Below are 22,935 nucleotides of genomic sequence, written 5' to 3' on the forward strand. Positions count from 1 at the left end.
ATTTTCCACTAGGACTACAGGCTGCCTTCTTTGAGCAGGAATGAAGAGGCCTTCCAGCCCTCTCCTGCCAGGATGGAGATGGCCATAGCATCTAAGCTCACAGGACCCTTGCCCCTGATTAGAACACTGGGGATACAAGCTGGAGCCTGTCCAGCCAGGGCAGAAATGGATCTCATATACTCCAATATTTAGGAACCTTAGAGGAGAAGTTAGGGGTTGTGCCCCGCCATGTGCAGAGTGTGGGGGCTGCTGTGTCTCCCTTTAACTCTTTGTATCTTTGGCATCTGTCAGTTTGTGTGTCAGCTATAGTGAAGCAGTGCGGTCTACGGTTTAGATAGGGTCTGGGTGCCATTACGCCTGGCTTCTGTTCCTGGCTCTAGAAGGCAGTGTCCTGTAATGGTTAGAGCTGGGGCCTGGGAGACAAGATCACTGGTTCTGTTCCTGATTTTGCTATTGAAATTTACAAAATGATTGTGGAAAAATCAACCTCTGTGCACCTGTAAAATGGGGATGATAATTCTTATTTAAACAATCTCTGTGTCAAGTGCTTTAAGGCCCACTCACGTTCAGGATCATATAAATGTACTACAAATAAACTCACAGGAGTGAACAGACTACAGGTGGCCATTTGGGGATGGAGAAGCCCAAGTGGGTCATTTTTATACCTATTTGGGCTACCCCACCCCAAGTTGGCCAAGACAGGGTCATATGATCTAAAATACATCATTGATAGTGGATGTAGAAGTACTACAACTATAAACATTGAGGGAAAATTTCACTTCCATTCTTCAAAGATGCGATAGGGTCAAATGGTCCCGTAAGCTAAACTACTGGTGCCTCTGCCCAGAGAGAATATGAAAAATATTGTCAAAGGAAGGTTTATAATGACTGGAGTTGCTATTGTAGCGGGAGAATGGCTACACCCTTAGATTGAGAAAGCGACCCAGAGACTGAGAAAGCGACCCAGAGACTGAGTATGCTATCAGCCTGAGCTGTCAGGCACTATATCTCATGGCTTGGTTACAGGATGAATAGGGTGAGTTTACCTAGCCTGCCGCACTCTTCCCGTTTGGTGAAGTACTTGAAACCATTGGCTGCTCTTCGCTCTGCCTTCTCATGTTTCTTCACATGCCAGGGCAGTTTGGTGGTGATGTTGGTCACAAAGTAGCAGCCAGGCCGAAGACAATGGTAATGTCCCCGCATCCTGAATTCACAGTGCTGTAGAGGAACCAATGAGACAGGTTGTTTTAGACTTATCCAGCAACCGTGCTCTCAGTTGCCTGCTGTAACTTGCTTTCTCTCTGAAGGTCACGGAGTTGTTAATGTCACAGGTGGGCAAGGCCTCCAGTTCCATGTCACACACTGTCCGTTCTTCAAGGGGCACAGTACATTTGCTCTTCATCTGGCCATTTATTTTCAAATCGTAGGACTTCCACCATTTCCCTATTCCACTAACCGGCAGCCTTTTCCCTTGTTTCATTTCCTCTCCTACCCAGACAATTTCCTTGCTTTACCTGGCGTTTACACTAGAAATGGTCCAAAATCAACACCTTCCCACACCCCCCGCTCTGAACAAACACAAACTGCCTATATTTTGGTCTGGAGCCGATTTCCCAAGTTCCAAGTCTCGCACCCTCTAGTTTATACCCTTCAAATAGCTCTGTGCATCAGAGGCCAGATTCATTCACTGGTTCAGCAGAGTCACAAAGGGATGAATTGACCCCACTTTGTTTTCCTGTCTTTGCCAGGCTTTTATTTTTTCCTTTCCTTTCCCTCGCCTCCACAGCCCCTGCCTGGCCCACCTCCATGGGCACTCTTCTTGGATTACTCTTACCTGGTTTGGACAGAGACACTGCAGCGAGTAGTAAGCAAACTGGTCTCGCACATTCACCAGGTTGTTGTTGGGGTTGATGTGGTCCAGGCAGTGCGACTCTGCTTTGCCAGAGGTTTTGCACACGTACTTGCAGTTCCCGAACAGGCAATGGAAGTGGAACTTGTTGGCATACTTGCAGTCCGTCGCCAGACAGGGGTCACTGGAACACAGCCAAAATCCAGACATCATCCTCATTTCTTCCCTCACCCCTTGGCTTCTTTCCCAACATTCACTCATTTAATTGAGGGGGAGCCCAAGTGCAGCCTATGGGCCACATGTGGCCCACAGAGCTCCCATATCCAGCCTCGTTAACATGGAGCTGCAGCCTGCAGACACTACCAGCCCCAGCAGGCAGTGCATGCTCTTGACAGGAGTGTGTGAAGCTGGAGCACTGCATGCTGGGACCTAGAGCCTCTGTGGCTCCCTTCAGATCATGCTGGGACCTGTTGACCCCACATTCTTTCTGTTAATGGGTGAAGAGAGCTGTGCTTGGCTCCATTTTTTGCACAGATTAGGTGAAGCACTCGGGCTGCATGTTGCAAATTGCCAGGATAACCCTTGGCTAAGAAATTTGTGCAACCTTGATTTATTTGATGACCTAAATGGCCTTGGTGCCTCTCCCAGGGCAGTCACGTTCCATTGTTTTACGGCTGCAGTTTGTGAACTCTAAGGGCTTGCCTCCACTGCCCCACAGTTCAGACTGTGAAGTGTGAATTGCAGTGCACACTAGCTGTGTTACTCCCCCAGGTGAATGCTGCAGGCGCAAACGAAAAGGTACTTGTTTAAAGCGGACTATGTCACTGCAAACTAGGTACCTTTTAGGTTGCACCTGCAGTGTCCACACGGGGGAGTTGCAACGCAGCACATGTGTTCGTGTGGCAATTCATACCCCCATAGTTCAAACTGTGAGGCCATGTAAATATAGACTCAGGGGAATTTCTAGGGCTTAGTATATAAGATGGCCAAACACTTGTCTTGTGCATTCAAGTCACAGTTCCCAGTGCTACCTGCCCTGCTACAGGGGCTTCCTATAGTAAGCTTGCTTGAAAGAAGACATAAGTGGGTCAATTACTGGCCCAGAGAGACATGGCCTACCAGCCTAAGCACATGATGGAGAGCCAGGAGCTGCAGTGTTCTAATCCCAAATGCGACCCAGACTCTTTCATTGACCCTGGGCAAGTCACTTAACCTCTCTGCCTCTTTTTCCCCATCTGTAAAATGGAGATAACACTTGCCTGCTTCCCAGGAGTGTTATGAAGCTTCATGAATGTTTGCAAACGGCTTCAAAGCAGAAAACTCTAACAAGGTGCTAAGTGGTGTTGTTATTTTACAGCTGCACTTAGGCAAATGCTTAGCTCCTGAATTACCTTGTAAATAATAGCAAATAACACTGCAAATGGGAGCAAAGCACTTCAGGAGACCTACTACCCTTTCACAGCAGCCCAGCTGGGATGCCAAAGCTCTTCCAAGGAAGGAAGTGATGGATATCTGCTCCCCTCCCCCCATTCCTGGTTTGATCAGAGTCTGAGCACTTTCTTTTTTTCCAGTTTATAATTTTTAGTGAGAAAAGGAAGATTCGCTGCATAGTCCAAGATACAGATTTGACGTTCTAACAAAGAGGCAGCAGGTGTTACTGTGGGCAGAGCCGAGAGCAATTTCCTTCCCAGGGGTCTGTACAAACCCATTCCTATTTAGCTTTGCAGACATCAGTCCTTGCTTTGAGCGAAACATAGCTGGAAATGGCAAGTTTCACCTAGTTTCAGGTCAAAAATCACTCATTAATTTCTCCTAGTTTTCATCACATATTGGCCCAATTTTGCCCAGACTCATCCCAAACCTGGTCCAACTTCGCCTCAAACCCAGACCAATTTCACCAAACTTTTTGCAAACATTGCCTGAGTCTAGCTTTGCAACAAAGCCTGGAACCAGGCAACCAGGGGTTTCTTTCTGAAGGATTTGCAGTGCTCTGGCCCATACCATTTGGCCTCAGTTCCAATGCAAAGCCCAGTATCTTTGCTTTCACACCCCTGGAGGTACAGCAGCAAAACTGAGACAACATGTCAGCAGGTTTACCCTCCGCCCCCGACTTTATCTAAAAGGATTCCCAAACATGTTCAAACATTTGGGATTGCTGCTTTTCTGCAAGATTGTGGGAGGGGCGGAAGTGCTGAGAGCATCCTGGGGAATGGAATAAATCGCCTCTCATTGGATCTGTCTCTCACTCAGCCGCAAGGTGAAAGCCTCAGGTGGACATAGAGTGGTTGATCAAGCATTGAACAGAGGTGAAGTGGGGAGGGAGAAGCCTCTGTCTACTCTCTTTGGCTGAAGAGGGCACATGGAGGCTCCTGGGGCAGGCAGGACAATCATCCCCTTGTTGCCCAAGGAACTCACTTCTCCTGGAACTGAAGGAATCCGGGTTTGACCTGAGGCTTGGCGTTCTCTAGGGAAGTTGTTGCCAAGGGTGAAGTTGCCAGGTTAGGCACCAGTGCTGGGATCTGAGGCATCTGGGGTATGGTGGAAGCCAGCTGCTTCCAAGCTAGCAATGTGGGGGCAGAGGGCACAGTCGCTGGGCTCGGAGTGGGCACATCCAGGGTGGGAGCGCTTGCCATAGTGATGGAAGTAGTGGATGGCGATGAGGGGGCCAAGGAAGTCTTGGTCTCTGCAGCACTTGGGAAGGGAGACTCAGAGTTTCCTTTCACAGCTCCACCCTCTGTTCGGAAGTGAAAACTGCAATGGGAAGAGACAACCGTTCACATTAGAGAGAGCAAGTGCACGCTGCTGAGTCCTTGACTAAAAAAGAGCAGATTATGGAGAGACTGGCTAAGTGGTGATCAAGGGAATATGACAACAAGCTCGGAGTACATGACAGGTGTAAAACCATGACCCAAATTTTGAGACGTGCAGGACAGCTGTTGAGCACCCCCAGGCTCCCACAGACTTTAGGTCCCCCCAGGATCTGCTCACAAACAGGGAGAGGAATTATTTAAGGAGGCACATGAGGGTGTAGCTAGGAGCAATGGGCTAAGATTGAGGTGAGCCATGTAGGTCTAAAATCTTCCTGCCAGTGAGAGCCACGAGTCTGTGAAGGCATGGAAACCCCACTGGTTGGGACATTGGTATACAGGCTGAAGAAAGCAGTGGAAATGCAACAGGAAACAATCCTGCCCTGGACAGAGGAGTCGATGGCCTAGCAGGTCTTTCCAGCTCTGTTTGCGCTGAGTTTCCTTCCATTTAAAACTATCCAGACTTCCACAGTCATATGGCCACACCCTGAAGTCCTGGCTCAGTCCTTACTTGGCCAAATCTCCCATTGACTTCAATAAAAACTGTGCTTGAATAGGGACTGCTGGAAGTGGCCCTTGGAAGTTGGGGTAGAAAATATCTATTAGACTTTCTAATCTCTCTGCCTCCAGATAGTGCAGACGGAACTTGGGGCCAATCCTTCCTTCACTTCCTTCCTTGTAGCAATAATGGGGCCAAATCCCAAAGAAGGCCAAATCCCTTCTTTATGCAAGACTCACGCTGGAGTCAGCTGGAGTTCTGGGTGTGGTATAGACTTCAGGATCTGGCCCATATGTGAGTACTTTTTGGCTGCCTCAGTCTTGCCCATCCACTGCTCTCCAAAGTACTTTGAGGGTGACAAGAAGGGCCATAGGCTATATTGCCCATGCTGAGAGGGATGTTAGGGCTGGGCTGGCTGAATCCTCAACTCCAAGCCCCCTGCCTACACGGAGCGAAGATCTTTAAAGCAAACAGAGCAATGGAAATAGGGACCTAGAAAGCAGCTTCTCTCCTGTGTTGGGTAATCAGGGAAGGTGCTTGTTAAACGGGATTTGCAGAGACAAGGGCGAGACAAATACAGTGGGCACCATTAAAAATGCAACGTTTGCTACTCTGCAGTGACTGCAGCGCTGCCAACACCACTCCAAGAAAGGTGCCAGGGCAGTGAATGGCGAGTTTTTAACGGTGCTCCCATCTGTCTTTCCTATGTGGGTATTCTTATTGCACAATTCTACAATGCTGGGAAGCTGCGTTCTTGGTGCACAGTCTCCTGGGCAGCTTAGGGGAAAACCGGACTGGCCACTTCTCAGCCCTGCTGACACTGCAGACCAGATGAGACACACATTTGCCAAAGGCTGAACACAACACCGGTGCACACTTATTGTGAGTCACTGAAAATTAAAGAGCACGCCCAGCTATTCTGCAGGCAATTCAGCCGGATATGTTTAAAACAGGCCTGTGGATGCTCCAACTGCTGCCCTCTCAGCCAACCTGCAAACCCACAGCCCCACTCATAAAGGCAGTTACAGAATGAACCCCCCAGCCCCGCCCCAGGCTGCCTATACTGTGTGACCTTTGGGTTTCCCTGGAGCGTGTCTCTGGATTCTTGAACCTCCACTTACTTGGCATGTTTGATGGCCCCATCCAAGGTGCTGAAGAGGGCACCACATTCCTCCACCACGCAGTGGAAATGCACTTTATGGAGGAAGTCGCAGTGGGCGTCACAGAAATCCTTGGTACCAAACCTGGCCAAAGAAGACAAGCACATGGCTTACAAAGAGCCCTTTGGTGGCAGCATCATTTGAAGGGAATTGTGGGGAAACAAACTGGCACATTAGTGTTATTTATTATTTATATTATCATAGCATCTCAACTTTTCTTTTTAACTTCCTAGAACCGAGGAGCTGGACAGGCCACAGCTCTGATGTCACTCTGTGTGTGTGTGTGCGCGCGCGAAGGATATCTCTGGCACTATTGCTCAATTACAAGAACCTGGCATGTACCTCAACATACAAATTGGGAGCCTTAACTCTCTCCTGTTGAAGTCTATGGCAAAACTAGCATTCACTTCAATAGGAGCAGGCTGTGGAGTTTTCCTGAAACAAACGATGAAGAGTAGTAACGTTCTAAAGCATCTGTGCACAAAAGCAGTGGGCCTGGGGAGCAAGAAAGAAGATGAAACTGGAAGGGGATTCTGACCTAGGGAGCACCACTCAAACCAAATGGGATGATTCTCACAGCTAGAATGGCAATGGGAGTGCCAAAAAAGGAAGAAATGTGGGGGTGGAGCCAGAGGTCAGGGTTTGAGAAGTACAAACCAAAGACTAACAAGACAGGAGGACAGAGAGAATGAGTAACTCTTGGCCAACTCCAATGGGACTTGAAACTTGAAGTGGGTCCAAAGCCACACCCTCTAACTCAGAAGGCATTGAAGGGCATGGGAAGGGGTTGAATCTAGAGCCAAATGTCCTGGCTTTTCTACATCTCTACTTGAAACCGCAGTGTAGCACCTTCGAGGGGGATTGTAACTTCTCAGATGTCTACTGTGTAACAAATACAGACCAACAGGCATCATCAGAAAGTCCCAAAAATACACAGGAAAAGACAGTTACCTTTTATGGTAACTGGTGCTCTTTGAGATGTGTTGCTCATGTCCATTCAACTTAGGTGTGTGTGCTCACCACATGCACTGGAAGTTTTTCCCTCAGCAGTGTCCGTATGTGGCATATGGACATATGGAGTGGCCCCCTCCACCCTCAGTTCCTTCTTGCCAGAAACTCCAACAGTGGGGAAGGAGGGCGGGTCGTTGAATGAGCAACACATCTTGAAGAACACCAGTTACAGAAAAGGTAACTGTCTTTTCTTCTTTGAGTGATTGCTCATGTCTGTTCAACTTAGGTGACTCCCAGCACTACCCTTGGAGGCAGGTAAGGAGTTCACGGACATGTAGATTGCAACACAGCTCTGCCGAACCCAGCATCGTCCTTTGCCTGCTACGTGATGGCGTACTGGGCCGTGAACGTGTGCACCAAGGACAGATGTCCTGGATTGGAACATGTGCCAGGAAGGCCACCGAGGATGCCTGCGATCTAGTCGAGTGGGCTCTGACGATCAGCGGCGGAGGGACTCCCGCTAACTCGTCGCAGGTCCTAATGCAAGAGGTGATCCAGTTAGAAATCCTTTGCGTGGACACTGGGAGGCCCTTCATCCTATCAGCAGAGACAAAAAGCTGAGTCGATTTACGGAAGGGTTTTGTCCCATCTAGGTAGAAAGCCAGAGCCCTTCTTATGTCCATAATGTGAAGGTGCCTCTCTTCACTGGTCTCATGGAGCTTAGGGCAGAAGATCAGAAGAAAGATGTCCTGGCTCATGTGGAAAGTGGACACCACCTTGGGAAGGATGGCCGGGTGGGGCCGGAGCTGGACCTTATCCTTATAGAACACTGTGTACGGTGGTTCTGAGGTCAGGGCTTGCAGCTCGGAGACTCGCCTTGCCGACATCACCGTCATGAGGAAACTACCTTCCATGATAGGTGAGAGGGAGCATGAGGCCAAAGGCGCAAACGGCAGACCCATGAGCCTGGACAGAACCAAGCTGAAATCCCACTGAGGAGCTGGGGACTGGACTTGAGGGAAGAGCCTCTCAAGGCCTCTAAGGAACTTGACTGTCATGTCATGGGAGAACACAGTCTGCCCCTGGATTGGCAGATGAAAGGCTGATTGGCCGCCAGGTGTACCCGAATAGAGGAGTACTCCAGGCCCTGGTTTCTTAAATGAAGCAGGTAGTCCAAGATGGACTGCACCGAAGAATGCCCCAAATGTCCACTTTGCCAGGTAGGTCTGCCTAGTTGAGGGCTTTCTACTCTCAAGGAGGACCTTCTGGACCCCGTCCAAACAGGCCCGTTCATCCGGGTTCACGCAACATCCACGCCGTGAGGTGAAGGAACGCCAGGTTGGGGTGCAAGAGTCAGCCATGATCCTGTGACAGCGGGTCCAGTCGGTTCGGCAGGGGCTAGGGAGGGATCGCTGACAAGCTTGATAGCGTCCCGAACCAGTGCTGGCGAGGCTACGCCAGGCTGATCATGATAACCTGTGCCTTGTCCCTCTTGATTTTTCGCTAGGACCTCGCTGATGAGCGGAATCGGAGGGAATGAGTACATCAGGCTTCCTGCCCATGGCAGGAGGAAGGTGTCGGAGAGGGAGCCCTTGCCCAGACCCCATCTGGAGCAAAACCTGTGGCACCTTCTGTTCTGCCTGGTGGAGAACAAATCCACTTGGGGAGTTCCCCACCTCTGGAAGATCATGCCGGCTATCTCTGGGTGAAGCACCTACTCATGGTGAGAGGAGAAGTCCTTGCTTAGGTGATCTGCCAGCGTGTTCCTGGCACCCAGAAGGTGACACATTTCTAGATGAATTCCGTGGTCGATGCAGAAGTCCCAGAGATGGAGTGCCTCTTGGCAAAGGGCCAAGGATCGTGCTCCGCCTTGCCTGTTGATGTAGACCATCAAGGCTGTGTTGTCTGTGAGGACTCGGCCCACTCTGCCCGACAGGTGAGGTAAGAAGACCACGCATGCTCTGCGCACCCCCCTGATTTCTTTGACATTTATGTGTAGTGTCGACTCCTCTGGGGACCACATACCTTGGGTCTGGAGGATCCCGAATTGTGCCCCCCAGCCGAGGTCCAAAGTGTCCAAAACCAACTCGACTGAGTAAGGAGTGCTGACGAAGGAAATTCCTTCCAGGACTTTCCCGGGGTTGGTCCACCATTGCAGCGAGGTAAGTACCATCGTGGGGATGGTGATGACCTTCTCCAGGTGGTCCCTGGACAAGTCTGAGGCCATGGGCCCAGCTGTGGTGCCACCGACGTAGTCTGCATTGTAGGTACCGGAGCCTGTCCCGCCGCTAGGGAATCTTGCTCCTAACCTGAGGTAAAGCCCGAGCAGTCGCTCTCCTGTGACCAAGACGGGGCTGATTGGTACCGGTTGCCCCTCCAGGAGTTGAATCTGGCTGACCTCGACAAGCGTCTGGATCAGGGCCTCGGCGACCAGTGGCGGTCAGCGGATCCACAACAGCCCCAGGCTGGCAATCTACACCTCAAGCTTAACGAGCGGTACTGGGATCGGGAGCGGGAACTAGAGCGGGCTTGGCGTCATGAAGATGTAGCCACACAGTGATGCCGCCCTGTGAGATTGGCAACCGTCTAGAGAATGGTACCGTTGATCCCTCAACCTGTCCCTGGAGCGGTACTGGTGCTGCCGAGATTCCAGGCGCCAGCTCCAAAACTCCTGCTGGGGGGCGTGTGCCTCCAGAGGTCTGCACCAGCGAGCTCTGCCTTGAGCCTCTCTGTCCTTGTCCTAGGTCCGGAGACCAGATGGGGCTATGAAGCTTCTGCCTATCATGGTCAGAAGCGTGTTGGCTGCAAGAGGGCGACTGTTGGCAGGGAGTGCTGCCGGAAAGGTGGAGATTGTGGTGGTCCCAATGCGGGTTTACCCCGGCTGGGAACCCGCAGGGTCCAGAGTGGGTGGCACCGGGAGGGACATCATGTCTTGCTTCACTTGGAGGGCTTCCGGCGTGGATGGCACCCACAGCTGATGAGGACCTCCGCTGCTATCTGGGGTAGCTGGTGGGGAGTGGGCTGGGCTACACCGCTCGACCTGAGCTGGGGCCCGGGATCCCGAAGGGGGTGAGGAGGTGCCCGAGACAGGGCCTTGGGCCACCTCAGACTTGTCCTTTCCCTTGCGGGAAGCTGGAGACCTTCCTCGCCCCTTCTTCCTGGGCTTCTTGGCTGGAGCCATGGAAGGGGACCAGTGCCGGCTCGTAGACAGTACCAGCAGGGTGCTGTGCACCGAGGTCACGGTGCTCAGTGCCAGATCGGAGCGCTGCTCTGGCATCGGGGTAAGGGCAGACTCCATCAGGAGCGCCTTCAGACGAATGTCACAATCTTTCTTTGTCCTGGGCTTGAAGGACCTGCAGATTTTGCACATGTCAAGAATGTGACTTTCACCCAAGCACCGTAAACAACTATTCTGTGGCTCACTAATAGGCATGGGCCCTTTACAGCGATCGCAGGCTTTAAAGCCTGGGACCGGGGCATGCCCCATCCCGAGGCGAAGTCCCTTTAGGGACCTACTAAGTCTCTAACTTAACACATCGCTTGAAGTAAACTAGAGGGAAACTATATACAGTAATATTTGCCAGGCAAATGAGTTCAAACGAATGAAAAGCAACAGCTCTAGCTGAAGCAGCACCAGTCCCATGCACCGTCACTGGCAGCAAGAAGGAACTGAGGGTTGAAGGGGCCGGTGGTGCCCTATATGCCGCGGCATATGCATGCCACTCCAGGGGGCGCCAGAGCCAGTCCCCTACGGATACTGCTGAGGGAAAAACTTCGGCACTGGTGCATGTGGCGAGCACACACACCTAAGTTGAATGGACACGAGCAATCACTCGAAGAAGAAACAACTTTCTGGTGCAGAAAGTGGGAGGCTCCAACCAGAAGAGAAGCCTTGCAGGAGCTGCCTCTTGCCACCAGGGTGGAACTAATCAAGAAGGCAAGAATAATAGGGAAGCCCAGTACCAGTGACTGTGAGCTGCTTCGATTCACCATAGTGAGGAATAGCAGCATAAGGGTATGAGATTTCAAGAAAGCAAATTCCCAAATTCCAGAGACTTAAAAAACCTAATGAGTAAGGTGCAATAGCAGGAAGTATTTAAACCTCCCTGAGTGTGGAAGGACTGGGGAATCTTCATAATTAAGGTGTGACAGACTACAGTTCCTCTGAAGATCAGGAAAGCAAAAACAAGCAGCAGCCTGTGTGGTCCCAGGTGGGACCTTAAATATCTGAGGTTAAAAGAAACAAAAGAAAGCTTGTACTAGGAAAGGAAAATGGCAGGGGATCCAGAATACATGGGGTCAGTTAAAGCTTGTAAGGAGAAGATAAGAGAGAGTGAGGCCCTGATAAGAGGAGCAATAACAGCACAAGTTAATGTAAACTAAAGGGGTTATTTTATCAGGGAGAAGAGGTACCATACTTAGGGAGAAAATAGGGCCATTAAAAATGACGTTGGCGGGTTATGTCTCAAAAATGGATGAGCTACTCCACCGCCTTTTAAAATCTTCCTCTAACATGAAAAATAAAGACAAAGCAGATAGTTAGGATGAAATGAAGATCTTACAGAAAAGCAGATAAGGGAATGCTTAGAAAATGTAACTATGCACAAATCAGCCAGTCTGGATGATTGTCATCTGAGAGCATGCTTGAATTAACTCAGAAACTTACTGGACTACTGATATTGAAGTCATAGAGAACTGGGGAGGTGCCAGAAGACTAGAAAAAACAAATATGGTACATATTCTTTAAGGAAAAAACAAGAATGATCCTGGCAATTATCGTACCTCTGGTCTCAGTGTCTCTTTCCAGTAAAGTCATGGAACAAATATTAAGAGAGGGGAGAAAATCATTAAACATCTAGAGGATAAAGGAACCATGAGCAATAAACAGCATGGGGATTATAAAGAATAAATCTTGCCAAACAAATTTAATTGCTTTTTTTGATAGAATTATACAATTAGTGGATGAAGGGCTGCAATATATTTGGACTTTAGTAAAGCATTTTGATACAGAGTCTCACATATGCTTAAAATTAATTCAAATTGGCTTGGATGTGAACACTGCCACACGGACTGAAAACTGGCTGAAGGACCATGAACAAAGGGTAATGACAAACTGCAATGTACAGAGCTGGAAGGAGGTAGCTCATGAGTGCTGCAAGAATCAGTTGAGTTAGGTCTGATTTTATTTAACATCTTCATTAGTAATCTAGGAGAAGGAGTAAACAGCACATTCACAAATTCACAGATGATCCTAAACAGAGGAGCTGGAAGTACCAGTGCAAGGGAAGAGAAATAATGCAATAATGCCTAGAGAGATGGGGGGGGGGTCACAAATTGAGATTCATATTTGGAAAAATGCAACTAATACATCTGGGGGGGACATTCACTAGGAGAGGAACCTAGAAGGCAGTGTTGCAATGAGAGACCCAGAGACACAGTGCACAACAAACGTGATACAAGTGTGCAATGTGAGATGGATACAAAAAAGGCAGTGCAGTTTTGGGCTGCATACACAAAGCAGGGACCTTACAGTCCCTATGGTGTGGTGGCACTGGAGTAGGGGATCCATTTCTGGACACCTGAGAGTTCAGAGAGAAGCAACAAACCCCACATCAAACTGAACCAAACCAAAGAAATGAGTAGGGGCCCGGAGGGACTGATTTACAAAGTGAGATTCAAACAACTAAATCACTATAGCTTGGATAAATGATGATATGCTACTAGTCTGTGAATATTTGAAGGGGGTAAATTCCAGGCAAGAAGAGGAATTAACTATTGTGGTTTACGGGGTATAATTAGGAGAATTGCAACAAAATAAAGAAAGGGAAAATTCAGGCAGCATATCAAGAAAAAAAGTATCCTGACAATGAAATGTTTTAGGTAGTAAAATAATCCTCTAAGAGGCGTGGAGAGAACTACATTGCTTGGCATAGTTAAAACTAGACTGGATAAAACACTAGCAAACAGACTGCAGGGATTGATCTTGCACTTGCCCGGCAGTTGGACTTCAGAGATCTTTCCCATCTTCAATGTTTACAATCCTATAATATGTTCACAGGCACTTGTAGTCAAGTGTGTTTTTGTCAGAGCACAAACCAATTCATGTCTGTTTGGGCATATCCATGTGTACTCAAATCATGTGTCAGTCTGGGCACATATGTGCATGTGTCTCTGTGTGGGTGAGTTCTATGCCTGTTCCATTTTCCCTGCAAGCCTCCTTGTCGACAAGAAAAACAGTCCCTCAGAGCAAGAACCAATTGTCTGCACAGTGCCCCCTGGGCTCCCTGCTTTGTATCACTAGTCCACTCACAGAATCAGACAAGAGGCGCTAATTCCACAGCAAGTACTCTCAAGGCTACTGTGATCTTCATGTATTAACTGTGCATGGTCAAACACTGGTTCACTGCTGAAGCGCACAGCTACAGGATATCCTTAGGATTCACTGCCTGGTATACGGGGGAGGGTTTCAGAATGAATGTGCATGCCATAGCATTCAAGCCACATGACAGTCTGTGCTGTTAGATACCACCCAAGGGACACTTGTGGCCCAATCCTGCAAGGTGCTGAGCACCTCTTGCAAGATATTAAGTACCTAATTCTCCGCCCTGCAGTCAAAGCGAATTGAGAGGACTCAGTGCATTGCAAGGGATACTCAGCATCTCATTGGATCAGGACCTCAAATTCAAATATCATTGACTGCATTGAATCCAGGTGGGACTGTAAGTGGTCTTAAAACTTGCTACAGGAGGAGTTGGCCCCTTTGTGCAAGAAATAATTTCCCGCTTCCCTTACCTGCGCAAGTACATCTTCCAGGGCTCAGAGAGTTTCTCCTGAACAAGCGCCTTCACTGCTTTGCCCAGGTATTGTGTTGGCTCACCAGCCCCTGCCTGGTTGCCATCTCCTTCTGTCTTCAAGCTTGGCAGGCTGCCAAGGCTGGCATTGGCCTGGTTCATCTGTGGCAAGAACATCGACACAGCATCAGACACGAGTCACTGGCCAATCTGGCTCCACTCAAAAGTACACCATGAAAAGTCACGTTTTCAGGATTGGAAGGAAAGATCAGGCAAGAAGTTTGCACAGGCTGCACATTGCTCCAGAATAAATCAATAACTCATCATCGCCCTTCTCCAGCACCCTCTATTTGAAGATCTCAAAGCACTTGGCACTCATCAAATCCTCTCAGCCCCTACATCAGGTGTGGAAGCGTTATCCCCATTTTACAGATGGGGAAATTGAGGCAGAAATGGGCCCTGCACTGAGAACCAGGTGGATGGACCCGTGCCTAAAGGAAAACTCTTGACTCCATGTTTCCAGTACAGGATTGGAGCCTCAGTGACTTGAGCCCCATAGTGGCAGAGTCAGTAAAGGAAACACAAATTCTGGTTCCTAACCATCCTGCTCTAACCACAGGACGGCACTCTGTCTTATAAAATGATTGTAAGATATATTTATTTAAAGGATATATAAAATCCCAGTTCCATTTAAGTCTAGGGGAAAACTCCTAATGACCTCAGTGGAGTCATGATTTCAGCCTCTGTGTTTTATGTACAGACAGGGACATGTGAGTGTGTACGTGTATTGAGAGAGAGAGAGACTCTCACTGATTCCAGTACAGAGCGATGGTGGGATCAGGCATAGATTGTACCAAAAAAAGACATATAAGCTGAAAAACTGAAATTACTTAATAATGCTTAGCCAGCAAACTTTATCTCCTAATAATATATAATATAATACCACAATTCAATCAAGCTCACCTACTCACATGAATAGCTCCAGTAAAGTCAGTGGAACTCCAGGCACAAATAAAGTGCAATATCAGGCCCAAGCTTTGCATTTAGAAATCACCCCCCATCTGCAGATCTCAAAACCCTTTATAAACATTAATTAACTAAACCTGACAGCCACCCTGAATAAACTGCATAACAACTGCCGTACATTACGGGACCCCTGGCTATTCTGAAGCTCTGTAAACACCGCCAGAAGGTGAAGCTACTGCTGCTACAAAACATCTCTTAACTGGAGACTGCAACTCTCACCCTATGTCTACTCTGCTGCTGAGAGTGAGCCTCCCAACCTAGGTAGACAGACTTGCCCGAGTGTGGATGTTGCAGCTTTGGCAGCGGCTCAGGATTTCAAGTCGCAACTGGATCTGAGCCCAGGTGGCCAGCCTGAATCTGGACCGGAGCCACAACGGCCACATTGCTATTTTTAGCGCACTTGCTCAAGCTCCACTAGCATGAGTCTCGCTCCCAGTTGCAGTGTAGACATATCCTTAGAGGCTGAGAGTCGGAAATTCAGTTTGTCTTATTTCTTTGGAACCTTTGGAGCTCTCAGTTCAATTTCCCGGAAGGGCATTTTTAAAAGAGAAATTCACACAAAGAAAGAAAGGATTCCTCAATAAGGAGAGAGACATAGAGCAGACAAAGGGGGGAGAGAGAGACCCACACAGTCCTGTAACCCTTATTCTTGTGAATAGTCCCACTGAAGTCAATGGATCAGATTCTCCTTTGCCTTGCACTTTATGACACCATTTAACCCTGTGCATATGTTAAATGATACCGATCTAATTCACTAGTGTTTTACACCCATGCTGCACTTATTTTGCACAGGAGTAAGATGCCTGATTTGGGAAAGCATGTAAGCAAGTGCTTAACTTTAAACATGTGCTTAAATCCATCGACTTCCATGGGATTTAAAGTTAAGCTTTCCTCAGCTGGGGCCTTAAGGATGACTCAAGATGCCAGGCAATGGAGATTCTGACCCAGTGGGACTATTCTCAGAAGTAAGAGCTGCAGAGCCAGGACCACAGACTATGGGGAGGAAGGTATAAAGAGAGAGAGAGTGCATGTGTGTAACTATGTGATAAAGAAACCACTGAAAACCAAATGGAGGAAAAAGCAGAATGGAGGAGAAAAGTGACATACAGTGAAAACGAAAAAATGGAGAGTAAAAGGCCAATGGAAGAAAAGAGGGAGGAGGAGGGAGAGCACTAGACAAAGTCACTTTGCCCTTTCTTGAGGGTTATATAGCCTTGCTCGATATAATGCCCAGAGCCAAGGGGATGGCAGTAGTTATGCCTCTAAAGCCTATCACATAGTAGGATATTAAAGCGTGGCTCAGAGGCTGCCCTAATCGCTAATGCAGTTGTATACAGTAGCAAAATTAATCTCGCTATAGTAAAATTTATCATGTGGAAGGGAAAAATATATTTGAGATGATGTATAATTTAAGGAAGAAAGAAAAAGAAACCGTGCATTATTTAAAGTAAATATTCCAGAGCGTGGTAGAACAGGCTCAGTTGGACACCATTACTCATGCCAGAAAGGCGGAAATTGATGATTTTTGCTCAAAACTTGTAATTTCGTCTTTTTCTTCTGCTCTCTTTTACAAAAACAAACTCGCCCGCCATGAAACAAATGTTTTACAGTAAATAAATAAAATAGATAACTGTAAAGCGAGAGAGAGAGAGAAGTCGCCAGGTTCTGGAAATCAAATTTTTAAAAAATTCTTTCGAGCCCTCCTCTGTCTAGAAGGGATTAAAAAAAAAAAGGTGTCAGGGGCTGCGATATATTTCTTCAGCCAGTTCATTAAATTAATTCGTAAGCAGGGGCTCTGAAATTATACCCGATGACAAATGGTCTCAAAATTTAAATGGTACAAACTCATCTTATTAGAGGCAAAACATTAAAAAACAAACGCATCTCCCCCCCCTTGCCATCGCGGCTTTAATTTCTCTTGGTGGGGGGAATGAAAGGCGTTTGATGGATGGCTCTTACCTTATTCATAAGCGAGGATAAAAGAGATGAATTTGCTGAGACTGTGTGGCCATTTGATTCATTACTGGAACACACAAACCAATAGGGTTTAGTTAAGACGTGCACAGGGACCGTGAGCACTGAGATTAATTCTTCTCCCTTCAAATTGTGTCCTCTCCCCCCCTCCTCCCCTACTTCCCACCTGCTGCATCTGGAGGAAGAGATGATGCCCATTCTCCCTCGGGCAGGTCAAGTTCTATGTGGTAGCTAGAATGCAGGAGAAGAGGGTCTCAAGCTTCCAGAACTAAGATGGATCTCTTGGCCATTCAGTATTCCAGTTCACACCTCAAGTGTCCAGCCCAGCTCCCTCCTCATCACCTGATACCTAGCTCATTTCTCACTCACTCTGCTTTACTCTTTGTCCTGCCCCAGGCCAGGCAGGACTGTTAAAACACACATGCCACAGAACACTCAGGGCTCCTATAACAAAACCACAGGGTGACAGTTGTGAATTGAGAAAGGCCCTCTCTATAGCAGATGAAGAGGCATTGCAAAAAAAAGTCTAGGATACTAGAGTGCAATGTCTGAGACACACACACACAAGGGCAATCCAGGTGTTTTTGAAGCATTAGCAGGACCTTGCTGATTACAACAACTGGGACAAAGTCTTTTGCTCAGGCCTGGTTGAACCTTAAGCTAGGTCTACACTACCCGCCTGAATCGGTGGGTAGAAATCGACCTCTCGGGGATCGACTTATCGCGTCCCGTTGGGACGCGACAATCGATCCCCGAATCGATGCTCTTACTCCACCAGCGGAGGTGGGAGTAAGCGCCATCGACGGGAAGCTGCAGAGGTTGATTTTGCCGCCGTCCCTACAGCGGGGTAAGTCGGCTGTGATACGTCGAATTCAGCTACGCTATTCGCGTAGCTGAATTTGCGTATCTTAAATCGACCCCCCCCGTAGTGAAGACCTGCCCTCAGTATGGAGAGGAAACCACAGGTGTTGCAGGCTGCCCTGGTTCAGCCAGTCCCCCAAAGGCCATTCATTCCACAATGCAGTCCTTCTTTGAAAATGACCCAAAAGCTCTTGCTCTCAGGCACTGTTGGATAGGTGCTTCATGATTCCCAGAATACACCAACATGGCTATCAAAAACTGCAGGGCTGTAAGGATGTGTTAAACATCTGCAAGGATGAGCGAGACAAGCAGCTGTTTCATGCAGCTGATGTTTCTCCAACAGTTTCCTTGCTTCAGCCATGATCCAATGCCCACTGAAGTCAATGGAAATACTCTCATGGGTGTCAGCTGGCATTGGATCAGGGCCTTAATGGAGACACATCATTAGTCTTCAATCAAATATATGGCGTTGACGGTGGTTGCAAAAACACTATGCTGGGGGAAGAAGGTTGGCCAGAGGCCTGTTGGTGTTCTAACTTAAGGGAGGATGTGTTCCAAGTTACAGGGGCTCTCAATCCATAAACAGGGCCCGGTGAAGTCAATGGGAGTTTATGAGTGCAAAGAATGCCATCGAGGACAGGCACCTTATAACGCCCTGGGAAGTTGAAGGAGCCGTCCAGGGCACACTAAAGCTCTTCACTTTGCAATTTACAGATTTTTCTGACTCAGCACAAGTTAGCAGCCACAGGTAAAACAAGTTAGATCAAACCGTTCTCCCTTGTGTTACTGGATGTGAGAATAGCCTTTGAGAGCCTCAGTGGATGGAGCCAAGTATCCCAGCCTCTCCTTCTCACCCATGATCTTTCACGCTCAGGTCCAGGCTGTGCTCCTGCAAGGAAACCTGGGTTGCCGGGGATGAGGATACCACACTCTCCACGGGCTCCTGCTTCATTTGAACTGGATTGAACCGGCTGGGAGTCATCAGTTGCCCGTTCCCTGTAGGAGACAGAGACCAAAGAGAATCATGAAAAATACACAAATTGGTGTCAGAAAGAGGCGATGGAGGCAAATAAATGAATTAAACCACCACCACCAAATAATGGGAGAGAAGAAAAAAAAAACAAGTGGGGGGAAGGGAAGCACCCGGGTTGCTGGTCAGCATTTATCGCTGGGCTGACTTGATGGGTTCTGACGTCCACTCCAGCATGGAAATTCTTCAAGTGATAATTATTGCAAAATTATGTCAAAGTTGTCCAGGCTACGGGCCCTTTAAAGGAGAAGAGCGGAAGGAGCGTGGGGGAGACCTGATTCTCTGCACAAACTGTCATAACTAATTTGCGGGGCTGCCTCTTAAGCGTTTATTAAAGACTCTGTTAATGCTGAGGCAATGTGGCAGCTTTCGACTGCTAGTCAAGCCCCCTTTCCATTCCCCAATCTCGCCGTTGCCTTAGCGACCGCTCCGGCCCTCCACTGAGCATGCCCAGAAGGAACATCTGCTGTGTCAGGTCTATTGAAGCTGACAGCCAATCAGATTGGTTCAAACTGCGTGACCTCTCTCCCATCAAGTTGTCCCAACGAGAGGGGGAAATATATATATTTTTTAAATGAGAAAAATGTGAAATATATAATTTTTAAATTAAGGGAATGAAAAAAAAGGAGGATGGAAAAAAGAAAAAATGGTGGGAAAGAAGAAAGTAAGAAAAATTGAAGTAGAAAAAAGAAGAAGAGGAGGATAAAGAAAGGGGGGGAAAAGTTGCTGACAGGAACATGTCCACTGAGCTTTTTTCCGCAATCCCCAAGTGACTAAAATATTAATTTACCCTCAGGCACTACCGCTGACGGTGAACTGTTTCACAGACAGCAAGTGGCATTTTATTAAAAAATAAAAGAAATAGTTCCCTCGATGACCTTTCTGTGTTTTAGGAAAGAATTATTTTAATAAGAAGGGGAAAAATATTTCAAAGTTTCCCCCCCTTTTGACCAGATCACGTCACTCTCATCTCTTCTTCATTAAGAGAGGACTCTTGTTTGAGAAGGGGGGAGGAGGCAGAGGTGACACACCCAGACCCAACCAGCTTGCCTCAGGCACCAGACAGTGGAAAGGTTTTCAATGACCTCAGGGGAAAGAGGAATTGTGGGAGCAGAGTCTGAGGTCGCTGGGGCCTGCAGGCCAGCTCCTGCTCTTGGTCACATCAGTGTAAATCCAAAGGCACTTGATTGTTTTCAGTTGGGTTACTCTGGATTTACAGTGGTGTCATCAAGAACAGTCTGGCCCTGTTCGTCGGAAGGGGCCTGAGATATTCTGGCTGAAAGGGATGGCTACAAATGAACTGTCTACTTAGGTTCTAGAGGGCAGCAAAGAACGGTTTCATTAGTCCCAGTGGGGGGATCCACTCTGCCGTGGATTCAGGCTGCTCCTTGCAGACTGTCAAGGGACTATGTGTGAGTAGGATGGGAGGGAAGGAAAGCAACCTGCCTGTCAGACCCAGGAAGGTAAAATGTCCCATCTGAGAACCAACACAGTGGTTCCTAAGAGGATCAACCAGATGCTTCAATGGGAGAAGCTCATCCCCTCCCCCAAGCCAAGGAGAGAAAAAGAAAACGGGAGATGAAGGAGTTAGAACGAGCCACAGTGAGAAGAGAGCGCTGGGTGGGCTGGACGGCTCACAGGAGCACACATCCTGGCACAGATCCAGAGCTATCACTGTTGTTTGTCCTGTAATTACCGCAGTAGAGGTGCAAGGTGAGGGGGAGAGAGTCATTCAGTGCAGCTCAGCTCTCACGTTCTCACGCTTGCCTGAAAAGCTGCTAGATACAGAACCCTCTGACTCCATTTCCCCTCTGCCTTTCACTGGCTTCACAGTCCTTTTCCCCTTTCCAGGCCAGCCCTGCCTTCCCTGGAGTGCAGCCTTCTTTCTTATGCAGAACGACCCAGTCACAGCCCCCTTGATGCTTAATGGATCATCTCCAGCAGGGGTAGTCAATAGCCAGATCACGGGTCAAATCCAGACCTCCAGGCACTTTTGAACAGACCCCGAAATCTTTTTATTTACTTATTATCATTGTTATTTTTTATTATTGTCTCTGGAGTCTGGACCTTGACTGTACCTTTACCAAGAAATCTGGACTTTGCCAAACAATAACTGACTACCCCTGCTACAACAACAGACCAAGCAATGAAAGGTCCTTACTGCTGTCCTTTTCCCCAGGCCAGGTCCAGTTTCTCTCCTAATACTCCTCATCCTTGCCCTGTTTTCCTGAGGAGCAGAAGTTCAACCTCACCAGATGCTCCTGGTGAACTGAAAAAGATTCTGATCAGGGGTGCATGTCGGCAAGGTCTCCGGAGGCATGGCTGGTGCTCAAGACACCAATCAAATGGCAGAGACAGGGCTCAGTGTTCACCCACCTCAGAGGTCCAGCACAAGCAGCTGGGGGTGGGGTGGGGGGCAGGAGAAGAGAGGGTGGAGTAAGTCTGAGGGGCAAGAGGGCAATGAGCGGTAGGATCTGCACAGATGAGTCCACCCAATATACATGAAACAGAGGGGGTTAGGGAGGGAGCTCCATGTTGGGTTGTGAGAATCGGCTGGGTCCGACTCACCCTGCTCGCCTGTGGGAAGGAGGGGAGGACAAGGCTGCCGTCAGGACCCAATGCTCGGATCCTCAAGATGGACCATGGGAAGCATGACCCGAGTATGCTCTGTAACCCTGGGACTCCGGTGACTTCTTTATCCATTTTCTTTTTGAATAAAATGCCCCTCGCTTTCCAGCCTACAGTTAGATGGGGAAGGAGGCACCACACAGGCGAACGCTCCTCCTCCAGAGCTAAGAGGAGCCTGGCTCTGTGTGGGCAGCAGCTTCTGCTCTCCTGGCTACGTGAAGACATCCAGGTTCCACAGAAACCCCCCAAGCCAACACTGTGTCTTGGCACCCAACGCTTTAACTGGACATGGCTGAATCGCTTCTCCCAGCAATGCTCTTGTACAACCTCCCTATTGCCAGCGGGTGGCCCATTGAATAGACCCATTCTCTCCAAATCAGATGTCTCCAGCTCTCTCACCTTTTACCCAGCTCCAGTGTGATGGGAGGGCTGGGGGACTCACCTGCTTCAAGCACCATGGATGGCTTGAGGGCCGCCGCTGCCAGCCTGGCCATCATGGGTGAGATCAATCCTTTGCTGGCGGAGATCCTCTCCATAATGGATGCTGCTGGACCTGGGGAAGAGGTGGCTGTCGGCTCACTGGACCCTGAGACGGCTTGGGAGGGGGAATTGGCAGCAGTAGAGGATGTTGGATTGGTGCTGGAGGAACCAGCAGTCATTAGATTGGCTGAGCTGGCGGGATGTGGCGTGGAGACCCGGCTGGGGATGATGGGGAAGTAGGAGCTGGCCGTTCCGGGAAGTGCTGAGTTGGCGAGTGCCAGGGCCAAAGGTATATTGCTGGGGAGGGCCTGGGAGAGCAGGCCGGAGATCTTGGTGGCCGGTGGCATGCTGTTGGTGGGCTTGCAGGCCTGAGAGGAGGCAAGCTCAGCAGCGGAAGAAGGCGCAGCCGGGATGATCAGGGAGACGGAAGACTGCTGACTGGTAGGGGAGGCACTCAGGCTGGAGTTCTTAGAGCTCATGGCGGAGAAGTCAATGAGGTCATCGTTGCTGGACTCCTCCTGCTCGTTATCCTTGGCTCCCAAGAGGGAGGTGGGGAGGCCCAACACCCCCGAGCTGCGGATGTGCCGGCGTTCGTGCTTGCGCTTGTGGGAGGTCATCTGGCTGGTGGAGGTAAAGGTGAAGCCACAGCCCGCCCGAATACAATGGAAGTGGTTGGTGGCCTTGCTATAGACGCAGCCCTCGTACTTGCACTCCTCATACTTGTAGAACTTCTTGAAGCCGTCCTTGGCGTAGGCGTCGTCCTTGATGTGGTAGCTCTTGTGCTTCTCGATGTCGCACTTGTTCTTGAAAGTGAACGTACACCCGGGTCGCCTACAAGGGCACAGAAGAGGGTAGGAGGCTGTATGAGTTGGGAGCACC

The 22,935-nt window shown here is 48.9% G+C and overlaps 1 protein-coding gene across 7 annotated transcripts in view; it reads right to left on the reverse strand.

The window, feature by feature from the left end:
- CASZ1 (castor zinc finger 1) overlaps window positions 1-22,935 on the reverse strand; it is a 262,171-nt gene that overhangs the window by 11,661 nt on the left and 227,575 nt on the right. For 5 of the 7 annotated variants that reach the window (XM_008167238.4, XM_008167240.4, XM_008167239.4 and 2 more), the window contains 8 exons: window positions 22,019-22,887; window positions 18,773-18,914; window positions 17,043-17,106; window positions 14,059-14,219; window positions 6,277-6,399; window positions 4,265-4,600; window positions 1,835-2,033; window positions 1,047-1,218 (listed from right to left, as the gene is read on the reverse strand). In XM_008167238.4, the coding sequence (XP_008165460.2) occupies window positions 1,047-1,218; window positions 1,835-2,033; window positions 4,265-4,600; window positions 6,277-6,399; window positions 14,059-14,219; window positions 17,043-17,106; window positions 18,773-18,914; window positions 22,019-22,887 (2,066 nt within the window). The remainder of the gene's footprint in view (window positions 1-1,046; window positions 1,219-1,834; window positions 2,034-4,264; window positions 4,601-6,276; window positions 6,400-14,058; window positions 14,220-17,042; window positions 17,107-18,772; window positions 18,915-22,018; window positions 22,888-22,935) is intronic. The other 2 variants (XM_042852914.2, XM_042852912.2) reach the window with 2 other exon arrangements.

The sequence above is a fragment of the Chrysemys picta genome, chromosome 21 (genome assembly GCF_011386835.1).
Source record: "Chrysemys picta bellii isolate R12L10 chromosome 21, ASM1138683v2, whole genome shotgun sequence".
NCBI classification, from domain to species: Eukaryota; Metazoa; Chordata; order Testudines; family Emydidae; genus Chrysemys; species Chrysemys picta.